This window comes from Scaptodrosophila lebanonensis, unplaced genomic scaffold, assembly GCF_003285725.1.
Source record: "Scaptodrosophila lebanonensis strain 11010-0011.00,11010-0021.00 unplaced genomic scaffold, SlebRS2 tig00000080-arrow-pilon, whole genome shotgun sequence".
Classification (NCBI taxonomy): domain Eukaryota; kingdom Metazoa; phylum Arthropoda; class Insecta; order Diptera; family Drosophilidae; genus Scaptodrosophila; species Scaptodrosophila lebanonensis.
Genome location: NW_022060561.1, coordinates 6,181,641 through 6,205,806, shown reverse-complemented (window position 1 = coordinate 6,205,806; position 24,166 = coordinate 6,181,641). Strand labels below are relative to the sequence as shown.

Below are 24,166 nucleotides of genomic sequence, written 5' to 3'. Positions count from 1 at the left end.
AAACAAAGCGACAATATCAGAATTGCTCAAGAATTCATGAATGAGTGAGAAAATAAAAGGTTGGAGTAAAGTTCTCATTTTAGTAAGAACGCTCTCAAGAGTATTGAAACAAACTGAATACATCAGAATTGCTCAAGAGTTCCTGAATGAGACCAAAATAAAAGATTCGAGTTAAGTTCTCAATATAGTAAGGACACTCTCAAGAGTATTGAAACACAGCGACAATATCAGAATTGCTCAAGAGCTCACAAATGAGTCCAGAATAACAGAACTTTACTTGAGTTCACACTACAGCAAGGATATGCTCAAGAGTGCGGCTTCATGTTGGGTCTCTCTGAAACTGAAGAGTTGTTGGCCAGCTCTTTGCCTCTGAGCCATTTTGTTATTCACCACTAAAGAGAGAGCTGCTCGTTACTCTCATTTGGGGGAACGGGCGCTCTTTGACTCAAAGAGTTTTAGGACATGCGAAAGCTTTCTAGGCGACGACCCGAAACGGATTTCGAGTGGCAGGACGAGCAGCAGCTACGACGGTAACGATGCTTAAGTCGCATTGTGTTTGTCCTTTGTGTGTGTCGATGTCGATGTCTTTCCTTGTTTTGGCACATTTAGTACACGAAATTACACAGACGAGCGGCGAGTGTGCATGTGTGTGTCTGTGTGTGTGTGTGTGTAATGGTGTGCGTGTGTGTGGCACGTGAAATTTTATTTATTTATAAAGTTATATTTTTGTTGGTTGGCTGCTGTAAGCTAGCAGAGCGGCAGCGGGGCAGGACGCAGTCTGCAGTTTTTTGGACTCGAATTTAGCAGCAAAGACGAGCGACTAAAGTTGTTTTCCAAGCGTGTGTGTGTGTGTGTGTTGTTTGTGTGCTTGTGTGTTAGTGAGTGTTTGTGTAGGGTTTTTACTTTTTATGCTCTAGATATATATATGTACTTGATAGATTGAATTTTGCAGAAATTGAAAGGTGAAGGAGCTTCGCCGCTTCCCCCCATTCATAGCTCCAAATTCGATTGTGTGTAAGTTTCTGGCCAGTTTCAATTTTCAAATAATTTTTTCTTTCATTTTCAATACTTAGCAAGTTTTTTGTGCTGCCATGCCCTTAGGGCAGGACATTGCGGTGGAGCTGGGGGGAGGATGTGAAGGAGTTTTACCGCCTCTTATCAACGGTTTTGTATGCCATGTTGGGCATGCTACTCAGACATGTTAATTTTGGCTTAATGCTGTTTAAGTAAAGCCTCAATATTTGCGCCTAATACGCATACATATGTAATGAATGTAGGCGCTTAGGCGCACACACAAGCACCCACAAACACCCAAACACACGCACACACACATACACAGATACACACACACACACACACACACACGCAGTGAGGACGCATTGCAATATGACTGACTTACATGTGTAAGTCGGTAATACGACGAAAACAGATGCTATCTTGCATACATTTAGGCGCACAAGGCGTCCGTCACGTGCGGGCGGAGGAGCGGCGGGGCAGCGGGGCAGCAGGGCAAGCCTTGAATCGCTCGTTCGCTTGCCCGAATTGCTGCATTAGGGGGGTAGAGGGGAGTGTGGCTTGTATAGCGATAAGCAAACATTGTCCATCAAATGCACACCTACACAGATATTCACATACAGACACATACAGACACACACACACACACAGACATTCAGGCTCATGTATTTGTGCATTGTATTGGGCATGACATATTTGTCGATTTGCAAATTTATGTCATAGGCCGTTCGCTTAAAGGCGTTCAAGCCAAAAATTTGCAGGCAGTCTGAAGGACTAAAAGGATGAAAGGCAAGCACGTGCTTGTTTGTTGCCTCTCTGGCGGCCTTTAAAACTAAATTACGTAAAATGCCAAAAATAAAATATGCATATGCAAACACGCACACACACACACACACACATACACACACACACACAAACACACTAGAAGAACATGCAAGACTTGAAGTGTTAGGCGGCGTTTAGACTAATAAATATTTAGGTCATATGATGAAAACTTTTTAATAAATTTAATTTTATTATTAATTTACTCGAATCATTAATGTTAATTTGAGTTTTGTTAATTACGAGTATTATTAAATATTATTAATATATGCTTTTATAACACTCAAAAGTTTTCAATTTTATGAAGATTTTTGTTTAATTTATAATTAATACTTTATGGGAATGCTTATTATACATTGCGCGTCTTCAGATTACAGCCCTCATATATTTAATATAATCTACTTGTATAACATTTAAAAATATTTAAGCATTACAATTCCCATCTAAAAGATTCCTTTTGATTCTCCATAAGACATTTCAATGAAAATCGCAGTCGCAAGTAAGACTTAGTGAATTTTTAAAAAAGTAAACAACAGCAATCACACTACTTTGCGGATTGCTTTTAATCGAATTCAATTGGCATTGTTGATCTCAATGACAAATCACTCACAGGGTAAAATCAGTAATAATCAACCTCTTGTCTTGATCCTATCAAACCTGATGAATGCGCCCGAAGAAAGTGAATCTTAAAGTGTTTGATGCCATCGAAAAACTCCCTTGTATGTTTTGCGAGTACATAAGAACATAGCATTTTTGGCATTTTATCAATATTATCTCGGGTTGCATTAATTCGCGCATCATCGTGCTGGAAACGCCATTCATTTACAAAAATATGTTTCAGTACGGCGCTACAGTTTTTTAAACGCTATTGAAGTCTTTTACATAGTATATGGTCCCCCCACCATCAGCCCTTATCCAGCTATAGAGGCGGACCAATTGCTGTTATTCCCAATATCATGGACAAAGAAGTTGTTGCCATCTGGCCCTTCCACATTAAATTATTTCTCATCTGAAAAGATAACATAGACATGTGCGTATATGTACTATTCATTCTAATTATTATCAGCCGTACAAGCAAAATTGGTTCATTTTAATGAATACAAGTATAGTATAGTCTGAATATGAATATTATTATACTTTTTTTTAATGTAAAGAAACTTGTTCATTTCATTATTCATATAATTCGGGGTTTTGAAATGTGTGAGACACTTGCTCAGTAAATGAATTCGAATATTAATATTACTATTAATATCACCAACTAACGACGCGATAAATTAAAGAAAATGAAGGAAAAGGATAAGGAGAACAATATTTAAATATAATCGGATGTAACGACTGAAGCAGTATAGAATATTCTAAATCCTACTATATATCTTACTTTTTGTTTGCAGTTATTGCAATATTAAACAACGTTGGAACCTCACGTTCAAGGCTCAAAACCTGTGGAAGCAGGACGTGTCAGCGTTTGGTGAAGAGAAACGTAAGTATACAAAAAACAAAACAATAACACACATATACTGAAGAATGTATAGGAAAATATTTTTTCAAAAACATTTTTATGCCAATACTTGTATTCAAAATTACAAATGCATTCAAAATTTGTTCAGTTATCTGGATAGTTAATTATATAATCAACAGGGTGGAAGTAGTAACTAATTCCGAGGGATACTTACAAATCCTTGCTAATGCCTTTAATAAATTAAAATACAATTTAAAATAATAGCAACATATTACAAAAGACTTTTTTTTATATCATCAAATTTAACTTTTTGAGGAAGCTATCTAGTTTGTGGTGTGAACGTCTCCCAATCGAATATTTGCACAATATATTCAATTACACTTAAATGTGCATACTTTTAGATGGATTTGCTATGCAGATACACACACACACACAGACAGAAACACTCGAACACACATACACCGAGACGCAGAAACATGCCTGCAGCTCAAATGGCCTTTGCAATGCATGTACTTCATTAAAAATACTGTCAATACTTATTAAAATCAAAAATCAAATCAATTTTGTGCTATAATTACAAAAATGTCTGCCGCCGGTTGCAAAGTGCTCGCAAACACAAACACATACACACATACACACACACACACACACACACACATAAGCAAACAAATGTCAATTAAAAAGTAAAACTGGCTAGGAAATGGCGCACGAGTTGGTTTGAAACAAAAGGCCAACTACCGATCGGTGCCTGGGGGGAGTGCAGGAGGGAAGGACAAGGGAAGTACGAGGGAAGCGAACACGCCCATATCGGGAGACAGTCAGAGGCAGGGCACAGGCAGCAGCCGGGCCGTCAGGCAGACTGGAAGGCAAGGAAACGGACTAGGCAGCCATTGACTGCACTATTTGTTGTTGCTGTCCTTGCTGCCTTTTTTGGCAATGGCAGGCGAAAATTTTTCAAACGCTCCATCCAATTGAGTGGGAAATATTGGCGGCCCTACCCAGATTGTTCTTCTTCTGGCTGTCGTTTTCAGCGGCGAATGGCAAATGGCACACGTAGCTTTGCATTGGGTGAGGTTAAGTTTTTGTACGCTTAGGCATTGAGTGGGTGGTGGGCGATGGGCGATGGGCGGACTGGTATGGTTTAGTTGGGTCTGGGGAAATGGATTATTTTTGGTACAGTAGAAAGCGATTAGGCGGCAGCGGATGAGGTAAATTAGTGCTGCCAGAGATGAGATAGCAAAGCAATTGAATGCAGGTGACAGGGACATACCTATTCCATTCCAATTGCTATTCTTAGTGTTATTAAGCCTTTTGAAATATGCACATTATCAACTATTCTACATACCTATATACGTTGCCACATCTAGCAAATGGTAAAGGCATTTAAATAATGGTATTGCATATTGAGGAAAAAAGAAATAACTATTAGCTTTTGAGTGACTTTAAACTTTAGTTTGTTTATCATAAATATTTAATTTATTATATTATATTCTACTTTTGATTAAAAAGGGAAAAATCTAGTAAGTATATTTACGATCTATCGCATAAATATCGGTTTACCAATTATAATTAGTGGAATTGGGGACTGGCTAGTAGCTTTAATATTAGGAGCTCCATATATAATTATAGTGATAATAATTTTTGAATACAACTACTTGCCACCATTCTTTTCCTAGTAGGAGGAACTTTTTCTCTTTATTAAGCACAGAAAACTAACTCAATAATTGTTTTACTTTACAGTGTTCCCAAATTTTGTATCAATTAAAACTATTCAATTGACCATTAAATATATTAATACAATTAAGTTTTCTGTTCGATACGATTGCTCATTCAAATTAAAGGCAATACAAGTTTAATTTATTTTAAAAGGCACTAAATGAGAATTGAATTGAAATGTTTATAATTATTATAATACTTGTATCATTTGATCAGAAGTCATCCAATCAAATAATTTGTAATAATAATTATTGAAATGGTTCTCATAATTTGGAAATAATACAGAATTAGAAAAGGAATTTTTAAGCCAACACGAATTTAGATAAAAAGGAGTACAAGAGTAGGATGAGTGGAAAATATTGACTAATATATTATGTCATAAATAGTCCAATCATTGGAAGCATTTTCTTCTTTTATGAAGCTTAAAAATTTGTAAAAATGAAATGAGGTCTTAAACGAAGAGAAATTTGCAGTTCAACACTAAAAACTCATAAGAACAAAGTTCCATTTAGAAAAGTCAAAACCAGAATAACGTTATTTAAATATTTTATAATACCGTGACCTTATATTTGTTATATTTGTATGACGGAGAAATTTGCTTTGGCTTTAGATGTTGGAGCTAGCTTTTCAGCTTTTCCCTTTCTACTAAAACTACTACATCTTTCAAATACAAGCTTATTAAAACATAGTTTTGCACATAATGGCCGAGCACATTAGAGTTAATACATATATTTATATATATATTTATTTATATTTATATTTATATATACTCGTATAATTATATCTATTCATTTATACATCAGCAGCTTAAAAGAGTAGCCTGACTGCTATTTCAAAATACTTAAAGTGTTATTTAATATCAAGTACACAGCATCTACTGTATCTTTAAATTGTACTTACACCTATTAATATTCTTATCATGACACAAATATTTACATTTTAAATTTAAAATGTGATTTAAGAAATGAAAAATGTAGATACATACCTACTTTTTGTTTTCTGAGCTCCAGTTAGGCTTAAGTTAGGTTAGGTTTAAAGTCTTATTTTGAGAAATACTTATTTGAAAGAACTTCTAAATATCAATTGCTGGCATGTTTTTAACTCAAGCTTAACAAGTGGCTTAAATTCGATTGTTGCTAGGAAATGTGAACACAATTGAATGGCCACTTCAGACTTCATTAGTTGTCGGCCAAGCTTCACTGTACACCGAGCCCCGCTTTTTATATCGATGGCCAACTCTCCACTTGCCACTTACAGCTGAGCATGAGATGGCCAAAGAAGTAAAGCACTCGGCTAGTCGGCCTAAAGTCTCAGACTGCCTTTGCGTGCTCTACTCAAGTAGTAGAGCTAAAAAAAAAAACAAAGCAACAAAAAATGGATGCAACAAAATAAATGCTGCCTAAAGACAGAAGAAAAATCGCAAAGTGCTGCCTGCCATTGGCATGGCACGAAACTGCCAGCAGAAATCAACAAGCAACAATTACAGACGTCGACAACAAGGGCAACAAAACAAAACAAAAAAATACAAAAAAAAATCCAGAAAAACAACTGCTAGAACAATGTGATTGAGTATTTTTCAACTAAACCCCAATGCTACCATTTTTTGTGCGCTTTATTTTTCATTCAGGCGCCAGACGAAGATCGAAGATGTTGACAACGGCAGGCGAGTAGTGACGGGAAGGGAGGGGAAGGGTGGGGAAGGGAGGGGAGGGGAAGAAACGAAGAAGCTGCAAAGGCAAGTGCTGATGGGGTTGGCATGGTGGGTGGCTGTTGGCGATAAGTGCAATGCGCGATAATCGAAAATGAAGCAATAAAAACAAAGGCACAAAGAGGAAGTAAACATCGTGGCGCACACAATAAGGGAGCTTGCAGAAAGGAAAGAACCAGCAGCGCAGCAAAGTAGGCAACAACAATCATTTTCTTGTAGTGATTTTTATGTGAAGCTGGCGCCTGGACATGGACCTGCTCCAGTACTGGCTGGGTACTGGCTGGGGTTCCCTTTGCCACTCGCTTGCTTGATGTGCAGCGCCCGTTGGCCCGTTTAAATTTACAGCTCCGTAAAAGTTTCTGGTCGCGCTAACGTCTCTTCATACATAAATAATAAGCGAGCAATGCGTTGATGCGGCCACAGGGTCTGACGCACTCCCTAACCGGGCCTGATGTGTTGTGCTCTGGCTAACGGAAAGGCTGCCAAGGTGTGCGACCATCTGATGGCTGGTGTTTGGTGTGGTGGTGTGGTGGTGGGTTGGTGGGTTGGTGGGTTGGTGGGTTGGTGGGGTGAGGCAGGTGTTGATTAGCAGGCACCTGTTCGGCATAAAACTCAATGCCATAAGTTGCCTGCTTATGGGGCTCACATGACATTGTTTCGCCAAGTTATTGCGGGAAGTGGAAAGTGGCTGAGCCAAGCAATTCGAAATATGTCATCCAATACGCTTTTATGTGTTTGTTACAAGCTTTTCCTGCTGTTTCGAGCGCTTTTCTAACTTGTCAGTGCAGTTAATATAATGGCTGTATGCTGGCGATAAAGCAATAGATTTTTATTTTGGTTTTTCTCTGCCAAACGGAATTAAAAGATAACTAATTTCAAAAAAAAAAAAATTCCAGTAATATATACATATTTCTGTAGAACTGTTCCTTCATGAAAATGTTAGACAAACTTTTTCACACTTAAAGTTCGATTGAGGCCACGGAGCTATAGTTTGTTTTTACAATTCGCATGTCGATTTCAAATCGCATAGGAACATTTAATAAATAAATAAAAGCCAAATCCAAATCTAACCAACTAATTTTAAGCAACACTAAAATCCCACCTTTAAAATACATTAATTAAAAACCCACAAAATTCCTATTCACTTCATTAAACTTCACTTTGATTGCTTTGTTTAATTTGTCACTTAAATTGCGTTTAATTGTATTTATTTTGAATTTTAATATTTTTTGGGAAAATTATTTGCCTCTTTGTTTTTATTTCAAAAGTATTGTCTAATTGGGGGCTAAATTGTATAGCATAAATGGTATATAGTATTTATATTGATAGTTGTGGTTGGAATGGATTTACAGATGTGTGCAATGTTGTTTAAAGGCACCGTAGGTTCAATTCCTATCTATTTCAGTACATACTTTAACAACATCGTCTTCTTATTGCAAAGATACTATAATGATTGTGACCTTATATTGAATGTTTTTATCAAATCGAAGGAGAATATATAATTATAAAAAATACAACCCGCTTAGCAAGTTCTGCTATGGATTCTGATTAAACATAGGCTGTGATTTAAGTTCATTTGGAACAAGGTCAAATCCCCCCATAATGTGTTGGCAGCATATAATGTTGGCATTTGGACATACAATGTCGTCGGAATCGTCAGCGTCTGATTCTGCAACCTTATCAGCAGTCCTATATGTTAAATAATTTTTATTTTATTTTCAATATTTGTATGTATTGTTTGCGAAAAAGATTTGGTAAACTTTACCTACAACTAAATGAATTATATTGTAAATAATAAATAAGAATATTGTGATTACATTAATTATAAAATATAGTATTACCTCGGTAAAAAATGTATAAATAGTAGTACCATTCAGATCGCTCTCTATTTCCCTGCCAAATCAGTTTAATTCTTTTTTCAAATAAAAGTTCATTTGGCGTTAACTACTTTCTTGTCCTTAAACTTGCCAACTCAGTTATGGACATGCCTATGACCTGTGACCGTCACAGCTCCACAATAGCAAATTATTGGCCGACCAGATTCAAGGCCTTCCTGACCTAACTGACCTAGCCAAACAATTTATTACACCAAAGCGTGGCCAACAAATGGTGATGATGAGCGCCAAAAAAAGAATAATTTCAGTGGCAAACAAAAGGAAATGAGCAAATAGCCGCCTACTAGGGAAGAAAATGAAATGAAACGCATAAGAGAATCGATTCGATTAGTAAAATGAAATTTACGTCGAAATAAATTTGCACGACTTACAGACTTTGCGCGCCTAAATGTATGCTATATATTTTGTATTGTGTGCGCGCTCCTTTCCAGCCATGTCGTGTCATTATGTTGCTTGTTCTTACTGTTCTTGTTGTTGTTGTTATTTATTGTTGCTGTTCTCGTTCACGTCAGTGGCGTCGCCATCACCATCGCCGTCTTTGTCGCCGTTCCTATTGCCGGTCGTCCATTGTCTCTAAACTTTTGTACGTTCATTAATCTTGTAAAGCGTTTTTACTGTTGCGCCATCGTTGCGCCTCTGTGTGTTGTGTGTGAGTGTGCGTGAGTGTGTCTCGGTATTGGTGTTGGTGTGTCAGCGCACTTGTATTGGTTTTGGGCTGTCTTGGCATGTCGTGTCTAACATGCAACCATGAGTGTGTGTTTGTTTTCCTGATTGTTGTTATAACGGTACTGCTTCCGTTATCGCACTGTGGAGCAATTCAATAAGGTTCAGCTTACTTTTAATTTAACTCATTTGTTTGTGTAAGCCAAAAACTCTTTCGACTCACTAAAAAACGCATCAACAAGAACGCTATACACAAACGAATAGAAAAAAGAAAACTGTAAAAAATTATTATTATATATTAAGTTCAAATTTCAAATAGATTTCTTGTCTTATATACTAGCTTTTCTTTCTTTATTGAATTCCGGACTCCGCCTACGTTTACTTCGGTGCTAGCTAGTCAGAGATATGTAATTCTCAGTGAGCGTTTTTAACAATACCAAACATTTATTTATTTAAACAATTCATAGCACAATCATATGGCTTAAGTAAAATTTCGCTCTATGTCGATCCTCCCAATGGGGAGTTGAATGGAAAGAATCATTAAAGCTGACTTTGTTTAATGGTTCTCTACTAAAAAGTTTGTGTAACTAAAATCGTTGTCCCATCTACCAAATCGGCATTCTTATCAACAAATACCTCAACAGAAACTTGCACAGATATCCTCATATCGACAATATAGTCTATTATAGCAAACGTTTTAATAGGTAGTGATTACTAAAAAAGTTCAAGAAGTAAATAATTTTTCTGTAACACGTCTTACTGAATTATGGTACTCTGTAAAAATTTAAATACGATATTTTTGAAGCAATGTAAAAAAATGAGTATTGTTGAAGGGCTTGTAATTTCTATTTAGAAGCCTTCACACACATATATAAGATAATAAACTAATTCGTTATCTTATTCACTCTTTTGAGACATTTGTATTTGCCGAAATTCGTTAAATAAAACCAACCACTGTGTTTCCCAACGTTCGGTGTCTTGGGCCCATTGGTGCTGTAAGTTGTTGTTTCTGTTGTTCTTGCTGTTGTTGTTGTTGTTGTCGACGCTGTCAAGACACTTGTGCGACAGTTGTTGCATGATAAGGTTTAATCTATTTAATTGTAATTGATATTTTCGCAAGATACGCCACCAGTGACGCCCCCGTTCTGAGCCAACTTACTACGCCACCCACCCATCAGTCGCCTGTCGCCTGGTCCCTGCCCATTTATAACCGAAATGAGGCGGCAAAAATGCCGGCAACTTGTTGGCAACACTTGAGACTACGCCCAGGCCCGTCTTATTTGCTTAACGGCCTCCGCCTCCAGATCCAGACCCAGCCGAAAGCCTGCAGCCCACAGCCCCATAGCCCCACAGTCAACACAAATCATAATTTATAAAGTACTAGCAAACAACGGGAAAAGACAAGAAAAAAATATCTAAAGGAATAAGAGAAGGAAAGCAAAGCAATTTTCTACGCCACGCGCTCTTTAAGTTATGCTCGTATCAGTCGACGGTTGCACACGCAACATAAAAGGCACATAACAGTTGCCAAGCGCCTAAAAGCCTGCTACAAATAAACACACATACAGAACATGCAGGCAAACAAAAGAGTGTGATAATTCAATGCCGTCTTTGTGTAAACCGAGACGACGATGGCATCGTGGTCCGCCTCTCTGATCCTGCACGGCCCGCAACGCACATGGGACACATCAAATGTAGTCGGGAGATAAGAGAGTGCCAAGTTGTTGATGTGTAAACGGTTACGGATTTAAAATAAGTAGGCGTGAGCGACTGGGCCGTAAAAAAGCCGGCCCGCCGACTCCAGTCAGCAAAACTCTTCAATGAAATGAAAGCCAAAGCCGAAATACTAGAGGAAGTCTAAAACAAATTGTAGCGGAAACTCAGCAACAAACACAATAAATGTTTAATAAGCCAAAACGAGCGGAGAAAAACGAAACGAACCAAACCAAACGAAACGAAACCGGTTGATGGAATGTCTGCCCAGTCCCAGAAACTTGTGACGGGCTCGGGAGTTCGCCGTAAACAGTGGTGTTTGTAACGGAAGCTCATGCGGAAGCTGCACGACTTTCAAAAACAAAAGTCAGACAAATAAATGGTTGGGGTTGTGGCGGAGGGGGAGGGGAAGGCTAAGTGGATCGTATACCTGCATGTATTTATATTTATGCTATTTTATAGAAAATTGCACGACACAATATGCAGATATTAAAATTATGAATGCCTGAGAGCCAAGCAATTGCGGTTGAGGGTTTGTGTGTGTTCTGTGAGATGAAACAGAATTTGACAAACAATGACTTTAACGCTTCAAGTTGAAGTTGATGTGATGTTGAAGTTCAAGTTGAAGTGAAACGAAACGAAGGCAAAACTCAAACGATTGCCAGCGGAAATTTATTTTAAATAAATGCTTAAATAACTGTCAAACAGTTCCTGGAAGAAATGATTGCCATAAGCAGACTCTGCGAAATTTTATCTTCACTTCCTGTAAGCATATTAAATCATTTAAATGATTTAAAATAAGAGAGATTGAGAGCGAGGAAAGGGACATACAACCCAGATATTTATATTAAACACACATTATTTGCAAGGGTACTCAAGAAATATGCGAAGTTTTATGCAATAAAACATATTCCCGTTCCAACATACTATAGAAAGTTACTGTTAAGTTCGTTCCAGCACAACATTTAATATATCATTTTTAAAGTCAAAGCTTTAACGTTATAAATACATTCAAAGAAACGACTAAATATTAATATTGAGCAACTCCAAAAATGTTCAGTATCAAATTAATCATCGCAGTTCTTTATTTCCTATATATTATACATATATTTGTTTTTTTGATGCGTTTACATTTTAGTATTTTGTTTTTCTATAAGTAGTAAAACATTTTTTAACAATTGTGCAAATACTACGAACTAAAATTTAACATGCATTTTTAAACTATTAACTTTATTATTATTCATTATAGATCTAAATAACACCATATGTAATATAAATATACAAATTTTGCGCCAATCACACAAATTTTATGAACATGAGCAATTAGCATGCCATTTTGTATCAAAATGGTTTTTTATTTAAAGACAATTTGAAATTAAATTTAAAATGTAAAATGCTTGCAAACTCAATACAGCAGTATTTTTACAAAATCGACCATAAGTCTATCTGAACAGAATAGTTCTGAAAAGCTATAGTATAATTAAAATAGTTTTATAAAATATTTTTTATACAGAATAATGTGTCATTTGTTAGATTTTGTGTTTGTTTTCCTAATAATACATTTGTAAGCTTTTAACTTCTGATGGAGACATTTAAAAGAAAATGGGGATGAAAATACGAAAAAAAGGGTTCTTAATCTGTGATGGCAGCAACTAATTAGGTCAATAATCTGGTCTTTTTCGCAGTGACGTTTTTGAATAACTTAAAATGCTCGATCGACCCGTTTGGTCATGCTGATCAAGAATATATATACTTTGTGGGGTGTGCCACGCCTCCTTCTGCCTATTACATTTTTCACCTCCCACAAACATAATAAACTGTTGTACATTTAATGTACAAAGTATACAAATATTTTCATTTCCAAATATTAGCAATCCATCATTTTTCAAGTGCTATCTAAAATGCACACCCAAATATTTGATGTCAAAAAGTGAAGCAAAACAAACCCATTCAAGCTAATAAGAGAGCCCACAAACTCATTCACATCACAATAGCTATTTGGTGAACGAGAAGAATATACAAGAACGACGAGTATTGTCTCTACACACATACATATAGAGTCGTGCATTTTTTATGAATGTTCCGCAAGAAGAACAAAATAAATGTGTGGAAAGCAAAAAAAAAAAAAGAGGGAAAACAATTTAAGTGTCCTTCTGCTGCCACGCTAAACGCCTTCAATTTGGCGCCAGTCACACGCACATGCACAAGTTCACAGACAATTTTATAGAGCACACACACACACACAGTAACACACGCACACAAATGCAACTAAGCAGCCATTTGAAGCAATCGCTACGCGCCGCAATGCGTGCTTCAATTTTTTGGCCGCCGTTTAGTCGAACCTTTAAAGCGCTCTATGTGCGTGCTTCTGCTAGTGTGTGTGTGTGTGTGTTGAGATATTTATCTATATATAGATACAATGTACGTAATAGAGCGGCTGCTGCAGAAGTGCACCCAAAAGTATGCTACACAAGAAATCACTTAAGCGTAAAAATTTCAACAATTGCAAAAAGTTCAAACACTTTGCTACCGCGTTGGGTACCTTGATGAGGTGTAAGCCAACAACAACAGCCACTAAAACAACAGCAACAACTACAGCTGCAAAGGCAACTACAAAAAGGTAACAAAAGTTTGATGTTGGAAGAAAAAGAAAAACATCAAACTTTGCGTTAGCCACACATTCCCTTGCCTTCTTTCCCCTCACACACGCTTAAATGTCAGCTGTAGCTGTTAGATCAGCTCCCATATCGCCCCTCACGCATATACCGTAAGGATATAGCTGTTCATTTCGAAATACGAGTTGCTCGCACATGCCAACACTCTTCGAATAGTCTTCCTTATTTCCACGAAATCGGGAGAGAAATACTGAGTACAGACTACTTAAGTTAATTATTTCAATGCAGGTTTTCATATATACATAAGATTCGAATTTTATAAAAATCAAAACCATTTTCCTTAAATTGAAAAATATTTTATTTATATTCTTAGTATTTGCTCTCAAATGTAAAGCCGTTTTCTAAAAAATGAAAAACAATTGCTGCTTAACAAACTTAACAAAAGAGAATGATATCCGACGCTTGGCCGTTTCCGACATTCAGGCGTTCATTCATCATGCTGATTAGGAAAATTTTGAATATACTTATATATTAAACGTGTATGTAGTATAGCTTTAGCGTAGAATACTGTTATATTTATTACTTAAATTAAACTTATAATTAAATACAAATACAACCTAAACTAGGTGTTCAGTCTTAATTACAATTTAACATTTATAATTTATATAAATCTGTTGGAAAGGTCAATAGGGTGTGAAGCAGCAGCAGCAGACTTTCAAGAAGAAATATCTTTGTAAACAAAATTAGAGTTGAATCGATATGCTAACTATTTCTCTCGAAAATCAATTCCCTTGCTCTAAAGCAAATCATTTAAAAACCTTAATTTGTTTCGCTCGTGAGTTTATAGTACTATACAAGTATACCAGCAAGTTAAAGTTGTCTTTAGATTTTTTTGTCTATCATTGTAACTAGTAAGGAATCTCTCTATTTATAATTTGTGTTATGAGAAAGTGGAAAAAGGAAAAGAATAAACAATACATTTTCACTGCATCGTGCATAGTCTTAGTTTATTTCTAATATAAATAAAAGCAGGGAAATGTGAAACTTTGAGACGTGAAGTTTTGCAATCCGAACAGCCACTAACTAGGTACATGCACTTTGAACCAACCACAAAGAAGTGACATTCAAGGCGAACTCAACACACATACACATACATACACATGTGAAAGTATTTCTATGCATGGTGCCACAGTCGGCCTTGCCACTTGTTGTTGCCGACTCTTTGAGGCTGACAGAAAACACATGTACGAAGCTGCCACGCCCCAATGGCATAACGAACTATGTCTAGCAAAGGAACACCACCGCTACAGCCACCACTGATGTTAACAAGTGCTCAACAACAACAACAACAGCAACAGGGTCACAAGAAGAAGAACAACAACAAAACGAGCAAAATTATCAAATAAATTACAGTTGCCAAAAGTGATGACAAAAAGTGGGGCAACAAAAACTTGCAGCCGGCAGATTATGCCATGAAAGCCTACCACAAATTATTGTACAAAAAATAAATTGTAAGCACCCCATTTCCCCCTTCAACCATGCTAGCCATGCACAGCCCCAGCCGCTCCCAAATAAAAAAGTGCTGCTCAAACTGTACAAAAACTTTTTAAGTGCAGAATTTATAGCAGGCGATATGTTGGCGGGCTGTTTGTTTGCGCCCCAGTCCCCTCTCCCGGCTCTACCAGCCCCATACCGCTTCACAATGACTACAGCAAGCGACTGGCCACAAGTTGTTCCATATACTTAAGTATGTATGTAGAAACACACACATAGTTCTATATGTATATGTGTTTGTGTGTCTGTATGTTTGCGAATGCATGCCTTAATGGTTAGCAAAATCAATATGAGCGTTTAAGCGCATAATGAGTGCGGCTTTCTGCACAGTAGGCAGCACAAGTACTTTGACAACTTTCGCTGAAAATCATCAACACTACTGGGCACCTATTTTTGCATTAAATAAAGTTAACATTAATAAGTTTAAGTTATTTAATATTTTGGCGGTTTTATATGCGCTAGACGTATTTCTCTAAATTTAGAGTAAAGCAAATAATGTTCTATTTGTTTATTGTTATCTATAATTTGGGCAAAAAAAATATATACTATATATAGGGTACAGCTCGCAAAAAAATATTAAATCTAACAGTAAATTAAGGTCTTAATTAAATTTTATGTTGAATATGCAAGCCAATGTATATTTTATTTTAATTTAAGAAAGATGATTTCATTGTTATGATAAAATCATATGAAATTAGAGATTTAAAGACTAGAGATTAAAAACAGCAATATTTTGGAGTACATTTTGGAGGAAGTAAAACTCGTAAAAAGCAAACTCATTTTTCTAGCAATATATTATTTTCCTTTATTCCATTCTTCTTCGATTTTGTTTTAATACTTTTGTTAAATTATTTTAACTACATTTTCGGGTTTATTTTTATTTAAGTTACATTTTTATGTTATGTATTATATGTTATTTTTAAAATATTTTTTTAATAAGCTTATACAATATTCTAATGATAATTATTTTACAAATGTGCAAATTATATGTCACAGTCCAACAGGCAGATAATCTGCACAAAAAATTCTCATTCTATATACACAATCCAAGTTTAATTATAATTAAAATGAATTGTTGCAGCTTTTTATAGAAATTTTTAAAATTGGCGACATGTTCCCATTAAAATAAAAATTATTATACTAATTTTCTGTCTGTCTAAATTGCATTGCTTAACATGCAAAATATTGTTTACTACAAAGAATAAAAGGAGGTATTTAAAGAATTAGTTTGTTATGTTTTGTGTTTATAATGATTATGTAATGCTTAGAAATTTTAGATTAGTATTATTATTTCAAAGGCATCTACAAGTATAGAATCTAAATTTTTATTTTAGTTTATTTTAGTCGAAGTATATTTGATTGCTACTGTATGGCTTGCATTTATATTTGCAGCTGCATTTTAGAAAATATGAAAAGTCAACGAAAGTTTATGGCAAATGAGTAATGAGTGCCCTCACTGGCTGGTTGACATTATGGCCAACTAGTGGCAACCAAAACCGAAAACCAAAACCCATTCCAACCCAGCCCAACCCGACCAAGCCAGGAAAGGCGAACAGCATGAGTTGGGCACAAATGACTTTTAAAAACAAGTTTTTCCAACCCCACTCCACAGTCTTGCCTCCTGTAGGCTACCTCCGATACGAACTTTCAGCTTTATGATACAAAAATTGTAAAATGATTTTGTAGTTATGTGGCATGCTCCCCGTACTTGGAGGCACTTTAACATGTTGAAAACTCTTCGTTGTCGCTACTCTGCCCCGTACCACCCCTCGGCTGATTTTTTTTAATTAGTTGTTGCTTGCACTTTAAAAGTTTGACAAGCACTTGTAAAAGTTTTTATGCCGCTTGACATTTAAATGCGCATGAATGGCTGAACGTGTATGTGTGTTTGTGTGTGCGGGAAAGCTGAGACTGCCTCGGCATTAATTAATTATTTGTACGTTCCCAGTGAAGAGCTCGGCCTGGCCAATATCTTATTTCAACTGATTTGAATGCCAAAACGGCAAACAGCACACATTCGCAACACATTAACGCTAACTTGGCTTAATTGATTTAAATATGATTGATGAACTCACGCAAATGCACACTCACATACACACACACACACACACACACATCTGGTGGTCACCCAGCCGCTCCTCAAGAGAGTGCCAGGCTTTGACACCAGAGGGCGGTTCAAGGCTTGGTAAATTGCAGCGCTGGTGCTGCATACTTTTAGGACCTCCCGGTAATTCGGACCTAATACTCCAAATCCTGGTGCAGCCTTTTAGGATCAAAACATATTTTGGCTGGGTTCTTAAGCGAGTTTATATAAAGGCCGGACGGGCTATATTCCAACCCCTACCGCATCGGCGGTGCATCCCAGTGGGGCTCTGGTGACCGAGCAGGGGCGGGATAACCCCCATCCCGTCAAGGAGAAATACTTGGCCATCGAGGGAACTCGCCACGAATCCGCCTCGATGACCGACATGCAACGGCATGGGCTACAGAAAGTGGCCCCCACCGACCAGCCACCAGGCGTACAACCGGCGCAACCTACGGTCTACCTGGAGTCGCCTCTTTCCTTTACGCATGGCGCGCCTTTGGCAACCCTGGGTGAAGAATTGTGGCTAAAAACCAACGAAGCGGTAGCAGGCGCGAATCCTTTCGCGCGTAGGTCTCTGGTGGCCAGATCCCCACCAAAGTCTGCTCCACCGTCCGTGACGCTCCACAGCTACCCCCTCTTGTGTCCATCTTCTGCTTCTTCGCGTGCAGCAAACGCAGCCGAGACGGCGAATACGCCATTCTCGACACCTCTGGCAGCGCCTTCATCGCCTACGCCTTTGCCGATAGTAGTGGCGTCTAGCGGTCCCCCATCCCAACCAACCACCGCCCAGGCAGAGATGCAGGAACTGGGCTCCCACCTGCAGGCGGTGTGCCGTCTTTTCGAGGGTCAAAATAAGCGACATGTCAACCAGCAGGATAAGGAGATTTTTGCTGAGATGCTGAAGCTGCACAGCTCGATTTGCAGCAAAATAGACTGGTCATGTACTGGAGTGAAGCAGCATTCGAGAGATATTGGCATTCAAACTGCTGAGGCCTGGCCCAAAGTGTCCAGCCACCCCCAAGCTGGCACCCCAAAAAGGCTCAGGGACCCCAAAAGCAACCAGCGCGCGACTCCTCCAAAGAAGCATAAAACGCGTGACCAGAAGCTCGCCTCCGCATCGCAGAGTACAAGTGGCCAAAATATGAAAATAAAAAATTATTGTTTCCAAGGGAATAAAAGTAAATAATGATTGTTAAATTTTTAATTCCTAATGATGAAATGGAAAATATTATGACAAATGAATAATTTATTATCCAAATATCGTTGGTATTTAAAATTTTGAAATGATACTTCAAAAATTTCAAATTTAAACTTTATTCGATCTAAAAGTGGATTAAGGAATAGGATTTAATTTTGTATTACAAATGTTGAATAATGAACGAAGAACTATAAAGTTATTTTGTAATATAAATTTGGTTGAAATCAAGAAACTATCGTGTGCTTCCATACAGACTAAATGAAGCGCTTTAGCTGAACTTTGAAAAATATTTAATCAAATAGCGCTGATTGCTTTATATTTCTGTTTGATGGAGAATTTGTAAATAAAAGAGTGTTCAACAAATACCCAAACTAAAAAAAAACATCCTAAGATTAAATAAAGATAATATATAGCTTTTGAAACTTCTCATATACCATTTAAGAAACATATTTTAGCAACTAACTTCCTCCTCTTATTCCCTATTTGGGTCGAATTTCTAAATAAATAAGTTCTTTTGAGGGAATTTCTTCCAAGCATTTTTTGTCTCCAAATTCCATCGAATAATTTAGCTATTTAAAGACAAGGTTGGGTATTTAAAGGCCTTTACCCACATTTCTTACATATGGTTATAATTCTATTCTCCTAGCTTCGGCGTTTTCCCATTTATTTCTTTAACCACCCATGCTGTGAGTTTGTGTGGAAATTGGCACAACTCCGCCACTTGAACTGACTGCATAGCGGCGGGGCATAAATTATTACTTTATTATGCAAAACACTTTAAGTGATTTTCACGTATTGCCAGTGGTTGAGCTTTAAAGAGATCAGTGGCAAAAAAATAAACCTCCGACACTTGACTGTTTTGGTTTTGGTAACGTAAGGAGGTTTAAGGCCGCAACCACTGCTATGTACTTATTCGTATAACCATCGCAGCGGCGGGCTCAAATTTGTTGATTGCATTTGAATCCCAGTCATAACTGTCAGAAAGTTGCTCAGTAGCCGTCTGTGTGGCGTCTGCGTTGGAGTATGCCCCAAAAGTTGCCACTGTGTGGGGCACAGTGTTTGTCGGGGGTGTCTCTATACGGAAAAGCCGGCTGTCATTATGTCATAAGCATATGAAATATAATTGTAAGTAAATATATGAGTGTGTGTGCGGGTTTAAATTTTCTGCTCTCGTAAGCTGTCAGTGGGTCGGATATTTGATATTTGGGAAGGAGGGGAAGTGGGAGGGTCATTGCGGTTTGCGAAGTAAATAAATCGGGCACCTACCTGTCGGAAAGTTCGCTGCTTGGGCTCAGCTTTTGTTTTATGCGATTCTCGTAACGTCCACCCACAACTGGCAAGCGCCTCATTTCATTTTCATTTTTCACACACACATGCACAAGCAACTGACATTTAAATGCGCTGCCCATAATGATGCTACTGATGTCGATGATGATGATGATTCCGATGATGCTGACGATGAACATAATAATGTACTCTGTTGCGGTGGCCATGTCGCCTCGCATCACATCGCTTCGAAAGTTTTATGTGCTTCTCATTTATATCCAATGTCTCTGATGCACAGTGGAGCAAAAACATTTTAGGGTTATTCCTTAAAATTTAACTACTTCAATTCTAAATTGAATCTTCCTTCCTTCCTAATCCTGAACTTACTCATGTAGACTTCAGAAAATTCATAAAATAATTCTTAATTAAAATAACATTTTATATGAGTATAACAAATTGTTATCAGTTTTTTTTGTTGTAAGCCTTACCCCAAGAGACGCTGACTTGCGGGTATTCTGCCGATATTAGCCTATTTGGGATTCTTCTTGTGCTGGCATAGTCATTGGAATCAGAATTGTTCTGCTCGATCTTCTGGCCCAGGCCTTTCTGGAGAAACATATATTTCCTATTGACTGTGGTATATAAATTGTTCCCCTTTGGGCCGCAAGCCCCATTAAAACATATGTAAATATACATACAGATCAGGGATATCTAACTTTTATGCTGCAAAAATTTCCATACTATACACTAGTTATTATAATTCTCCATTATTTCTTCAAAATGTTCGGACTTAATTTTTTTCAAAGCAATGAATATGACAGTTGTTTATACAAAACTTCTTTTAAGAAGGGCAATCAGAGCAAAACTTGTTATATGAAGCATTTCTTTATGAAGCTTTCATTTATTTTGACTCACGTCCATGGCAATCATTAATTCCTATTTATTCAGAACGCCAATTGAATGGTGAAAGAAAAAAGGCAAATAAGTTTAAATTTGAGAAAAACTACAATGAATAGCATTTATGTATATACTAGTATGTATGTACATACATAATATATATCAGCGGTAGACACGAAACTTTTAATAGTATGCAAATACATTTATGGTGTTTGATATTATTAAACAACGGAAAAGAAAGCTGCACAGAACGCAAAATCTATTTTATTCCATCATTCTCATTTCACTTTGTCAACTGTGAAAAAATATAATGATATTTAGATAATTAATTATTACAGTACAGATCACAAAATCTGTTTTATTCCATCATTCTCATCTCAGTTTGTCAACTGTGAAAAAATATAATGATATTTAGATAATTAATCATTATTATTTTCATAAATTCAAATCGATTCGAATAATTCGAGTTTGAAAGCGACAGTATCAGTTGAATTCTTTTGATTCCTTTTTTTAGCAGTCTGGTAACGCCACAACAGCTGACTTCTTTGCACTTTTAATCATCACATCGATACTGTTATGTCGAAAAGCTAGATCTCACTCATCTTTTAAGTTGTTATGTTAACGTAGCAGGCGAAAAAGTCGACACATGTATTTCAAGAGAAGCTCATTCGCAAGCAGGCTGTCATCAAAATAGTTAAGTGCAGATTTATAAAGAGAAAATGTTCGAGGAGTTTTCAAATGACACCCATTGGCGGCCAATACAAAATAGTAGAGCTCCGCAGCGCTGGATGGGGAATCAAAACGCAAATAACAACAACCAGCTAATTAATGATCCGGCGCTGGGAAGAAGGCGTTTGAGTGGCGCCGGCAATAAGTGGTACCTGCGCTACCTCAAAGATGGATTCGAACCAGAGGAGGCATATCGTAAAGCACTAGAACGACGTCCAGTTCCAAACGTGTCACAGAATGCTGATCGAAAGCGTTCAAATTATTCGCGTCCCATCACATCGATACCAAAAAGGTTGCACACAGTTCGTGAGGAAGAGCCAGTGGAGGGAGAAAGAAAGAGTAACACTCGTGATCGTGATCTCGAAGACAAGGAAAAATTGGTAGCTATTGTGCCCGTTGGCTACCCAAAAGAGACGCTATCCCCGAAAGATCTCATAAAAGTTGAAGAGGCCGTTTTGTTAGAGGTTGCCAGCGACCCGGACGACTCGCTGAGCCTAGACCGTCTGGAATTCAAGTCGGGGTACATGCTGGTCGACTGTCCCGACAAGAAGACAGCTAAATGGCTGTTGAACGTGGTGGCGAAGCTTTCCATCTGGAATGGGAAACCTTTGGAGGCAAAGCTAGGCGGTAGCGTGTTACCCGATCGCAATGTCACTCTCTACATTCCCAACAGTGCGACCAAGGATCAGGAATTTATCATGGCTCTTCTGCGCAACCAAAACAGTCTCTGCACAGACACTTGGAAAGTGTTGTCATTCACGAAGGTGGGCGATGATTGCGTACTGGTCCTTCGCATCGACAATATGTCAATGCAGAAGATTAATGAAAACGGCAACAAAGTGTGGTTCCGTTTCGGTACCATCCCAGTGAATGAAGTGGCAAGTATACGAGATAATATTCCGAAACCTAACTATAACTATATATTTATGTTCTAGGTGGATCTGACCGAGGTTGACGAAAAGGACGATAAACCATCGGAGGAATCAACATAAATTAAAATTCTCCAGGCAAATACTACCCCTACGAATAATAATTCTTATAGAATTAATTCTATGACACAAAAATAGTATATATACTCATACTTAACGTGTATAGTACATCAAAAATCGCATTTACATTCCCCACATACTTATAACACTCCCGTTTCTACAGCTGCGACTTAAAACACTATGTTCATCAATTTAATAAAACGGACACATGAACAATAAATAACAAATAGAATTGATATACTGAGTCAATAGATAACTCCCAAAACTTTTAAAGAAACCCCCATTTTGTGATGCATGGCTAATAGTGTTTCTTATCTAACTCAAAATAAGGAGATGTTTTGCGTTTGACTTACAAATTTAAGCAAAACCACTTGCCTTGTAGCCTCTCTTCAAGTTAGACTGATATGGGAAGCATTTAGGAGGCGTAATATGGTCACCAATTTCAGAAATCTCAGACGATTGAACTATCTTTTTCATTATTAGTACTTAGTATTATATATACTATATCAAGTAATCACTTCTGGAACTTGCATCTTGTATTATAATTTAAAACTATATGTCCTTTTGCCAATTAAAGAGGAGCATAGCGTACGTTGGCAGCGGATTCCACATTTCTCAACTCAAACTCAATCGTTTGGATCTTATTGGGCTGTGATTTATTTTGTAATTAGAATGGTAAAATCTCACCCGACCGACTCTTGAAGAAGTTAGTATACCCTTTAACCCTTCGGGTAAAGAGTGCAAAAAAGAATTAACTAATAATAATTCCACATTCTGACTGAAAGAGCTGCGCGCCTATTAATGAAAATATAATATACTCTACTAGTATTTCGGTCAAATGAAATAGTGAAGCATCTCCAAAAAGCTTTTAATTGGAATTCGGTAAGTTATACGTTATATTCCGACTTCTATTTTTATATCGTGTACCCTTATCCTGAGTGCACAATAGCTTCAGCGACTTAGTATTATTAAGAGCGTTCTTTAATTAACATACGAGTATATAGAGTTTATTGTCCGAATAGAATCGACAATATTATAACAATCTAAGGAATCGACTCAATGTAGCCCATTGTGCCTCTGATGCTGCATTCGCCAATATAGCGCAAAATTTTGTAATTAAAATTGTTATATTTTGAAATTGAAGTGTTTTGTGCGAGTCAGAGTCTGGACGGACATGCGTGTGGGTGTGTGTGTGTATGTGTGTGTTGTGTAGGTGTAGGTGTAAAACGGAAATCCATACACAACATGCCAGCTATGCCAGTCATGCAACGCGTCAGAGATACTGGTAAGCCCGTATCCTTACACCTCCACATTGTCTCCGGGTTGGCATGTGAACTGAATTGGCATTTTAAAGCTGTTGCTTAAGCTCTGAAAATCACTCGTGTTACCTGGAATTAGTGGTAGCAACAAGAACAACAACTAATTGTGGTGTCAAACCTAAATCGAGTAGTAGAATTTTAGATGTTAAATCAATTAACCTTGACACGGCTGCTAAATATTTCCAAATACCTGGAAATGTATGTATGTTGAAAACTACAAAATAACTTTGTGAATTTATCTAAAGCCAATAATTGCAGCGGTTGTCTTGATAAAGCCGCTGGTTACAAGCTGAAGCCGACATCGGAAATGCGATATCTTACCACGTTTAAAAATCCAATATTTTCGTGGCTAAAACACTATCAAGACAGCTGTAGAGCCTGCGAAATTTAGAAAGAAAGGCTTCTTTTACTTAACACAAAACAAGTGGAAAGGCTTTGAAAGACTATGTACCGTTGTGAAGAATAATTATAACTTTTTATAGCCTGTACCCAAAGGGTGAAAGGCTATACTAGTTTTGTGCGC

General features: G+C 37.3%; 1 protein-coding gene across 2 annotated transcripts; it reads left to right on the top strand.

The window, feature by feature from the left end:
* Positions 1-3,227: 3,227 nt before the first annotated feature.
* Positions 3,228-22,556, top strand: LOC115625777. Of its 2 annotated transcripts, none has more exons than XM_030520946.1 (3): positions 3,228-3,316; positions 21,121-22,213; positions 22,271-22,556. In XM_030520946.1, exons 2-3 carry the CDS (start codon positions 21,326-21,328, stop codon positions 22,325-22,327), a joined length of 945 nt encoding a protein of 314 aa, XP_030376806.1. In that variant the 5' UTR covers positions 3,228-3,316; positions 21,121-21,325; the 3' UTR covers positions 22,328-22,556. The 2 variants fall into 2 exon arrangements, with proteins under 2 accessions (XP_030376806.1, XP_030376807.1); XM_030520947.1 differs by having other exon boundaries at positions 3,282-3,316; positions 21,124-22,213.
* The last annotated feature ends 1,610 nt before the right edge of the window (positions 22,557-24,166 follow it).

Coding starts and splice junctions, on each gene's coding strand:
- LOC115625777 (XM_030520946.1), top strand. CDS start 21,326: ATGTTCGAGGAGTTTTCAAATGACACCCATTGGCGGCCAATACAAAAT. Junction 22,214..22,270: donor CCATCCCAGTGAATGAAGTG/GCAAGTATACGA, acceptor TTTATGTTCTAG/GTGGATCTGACCGAGGTTGA.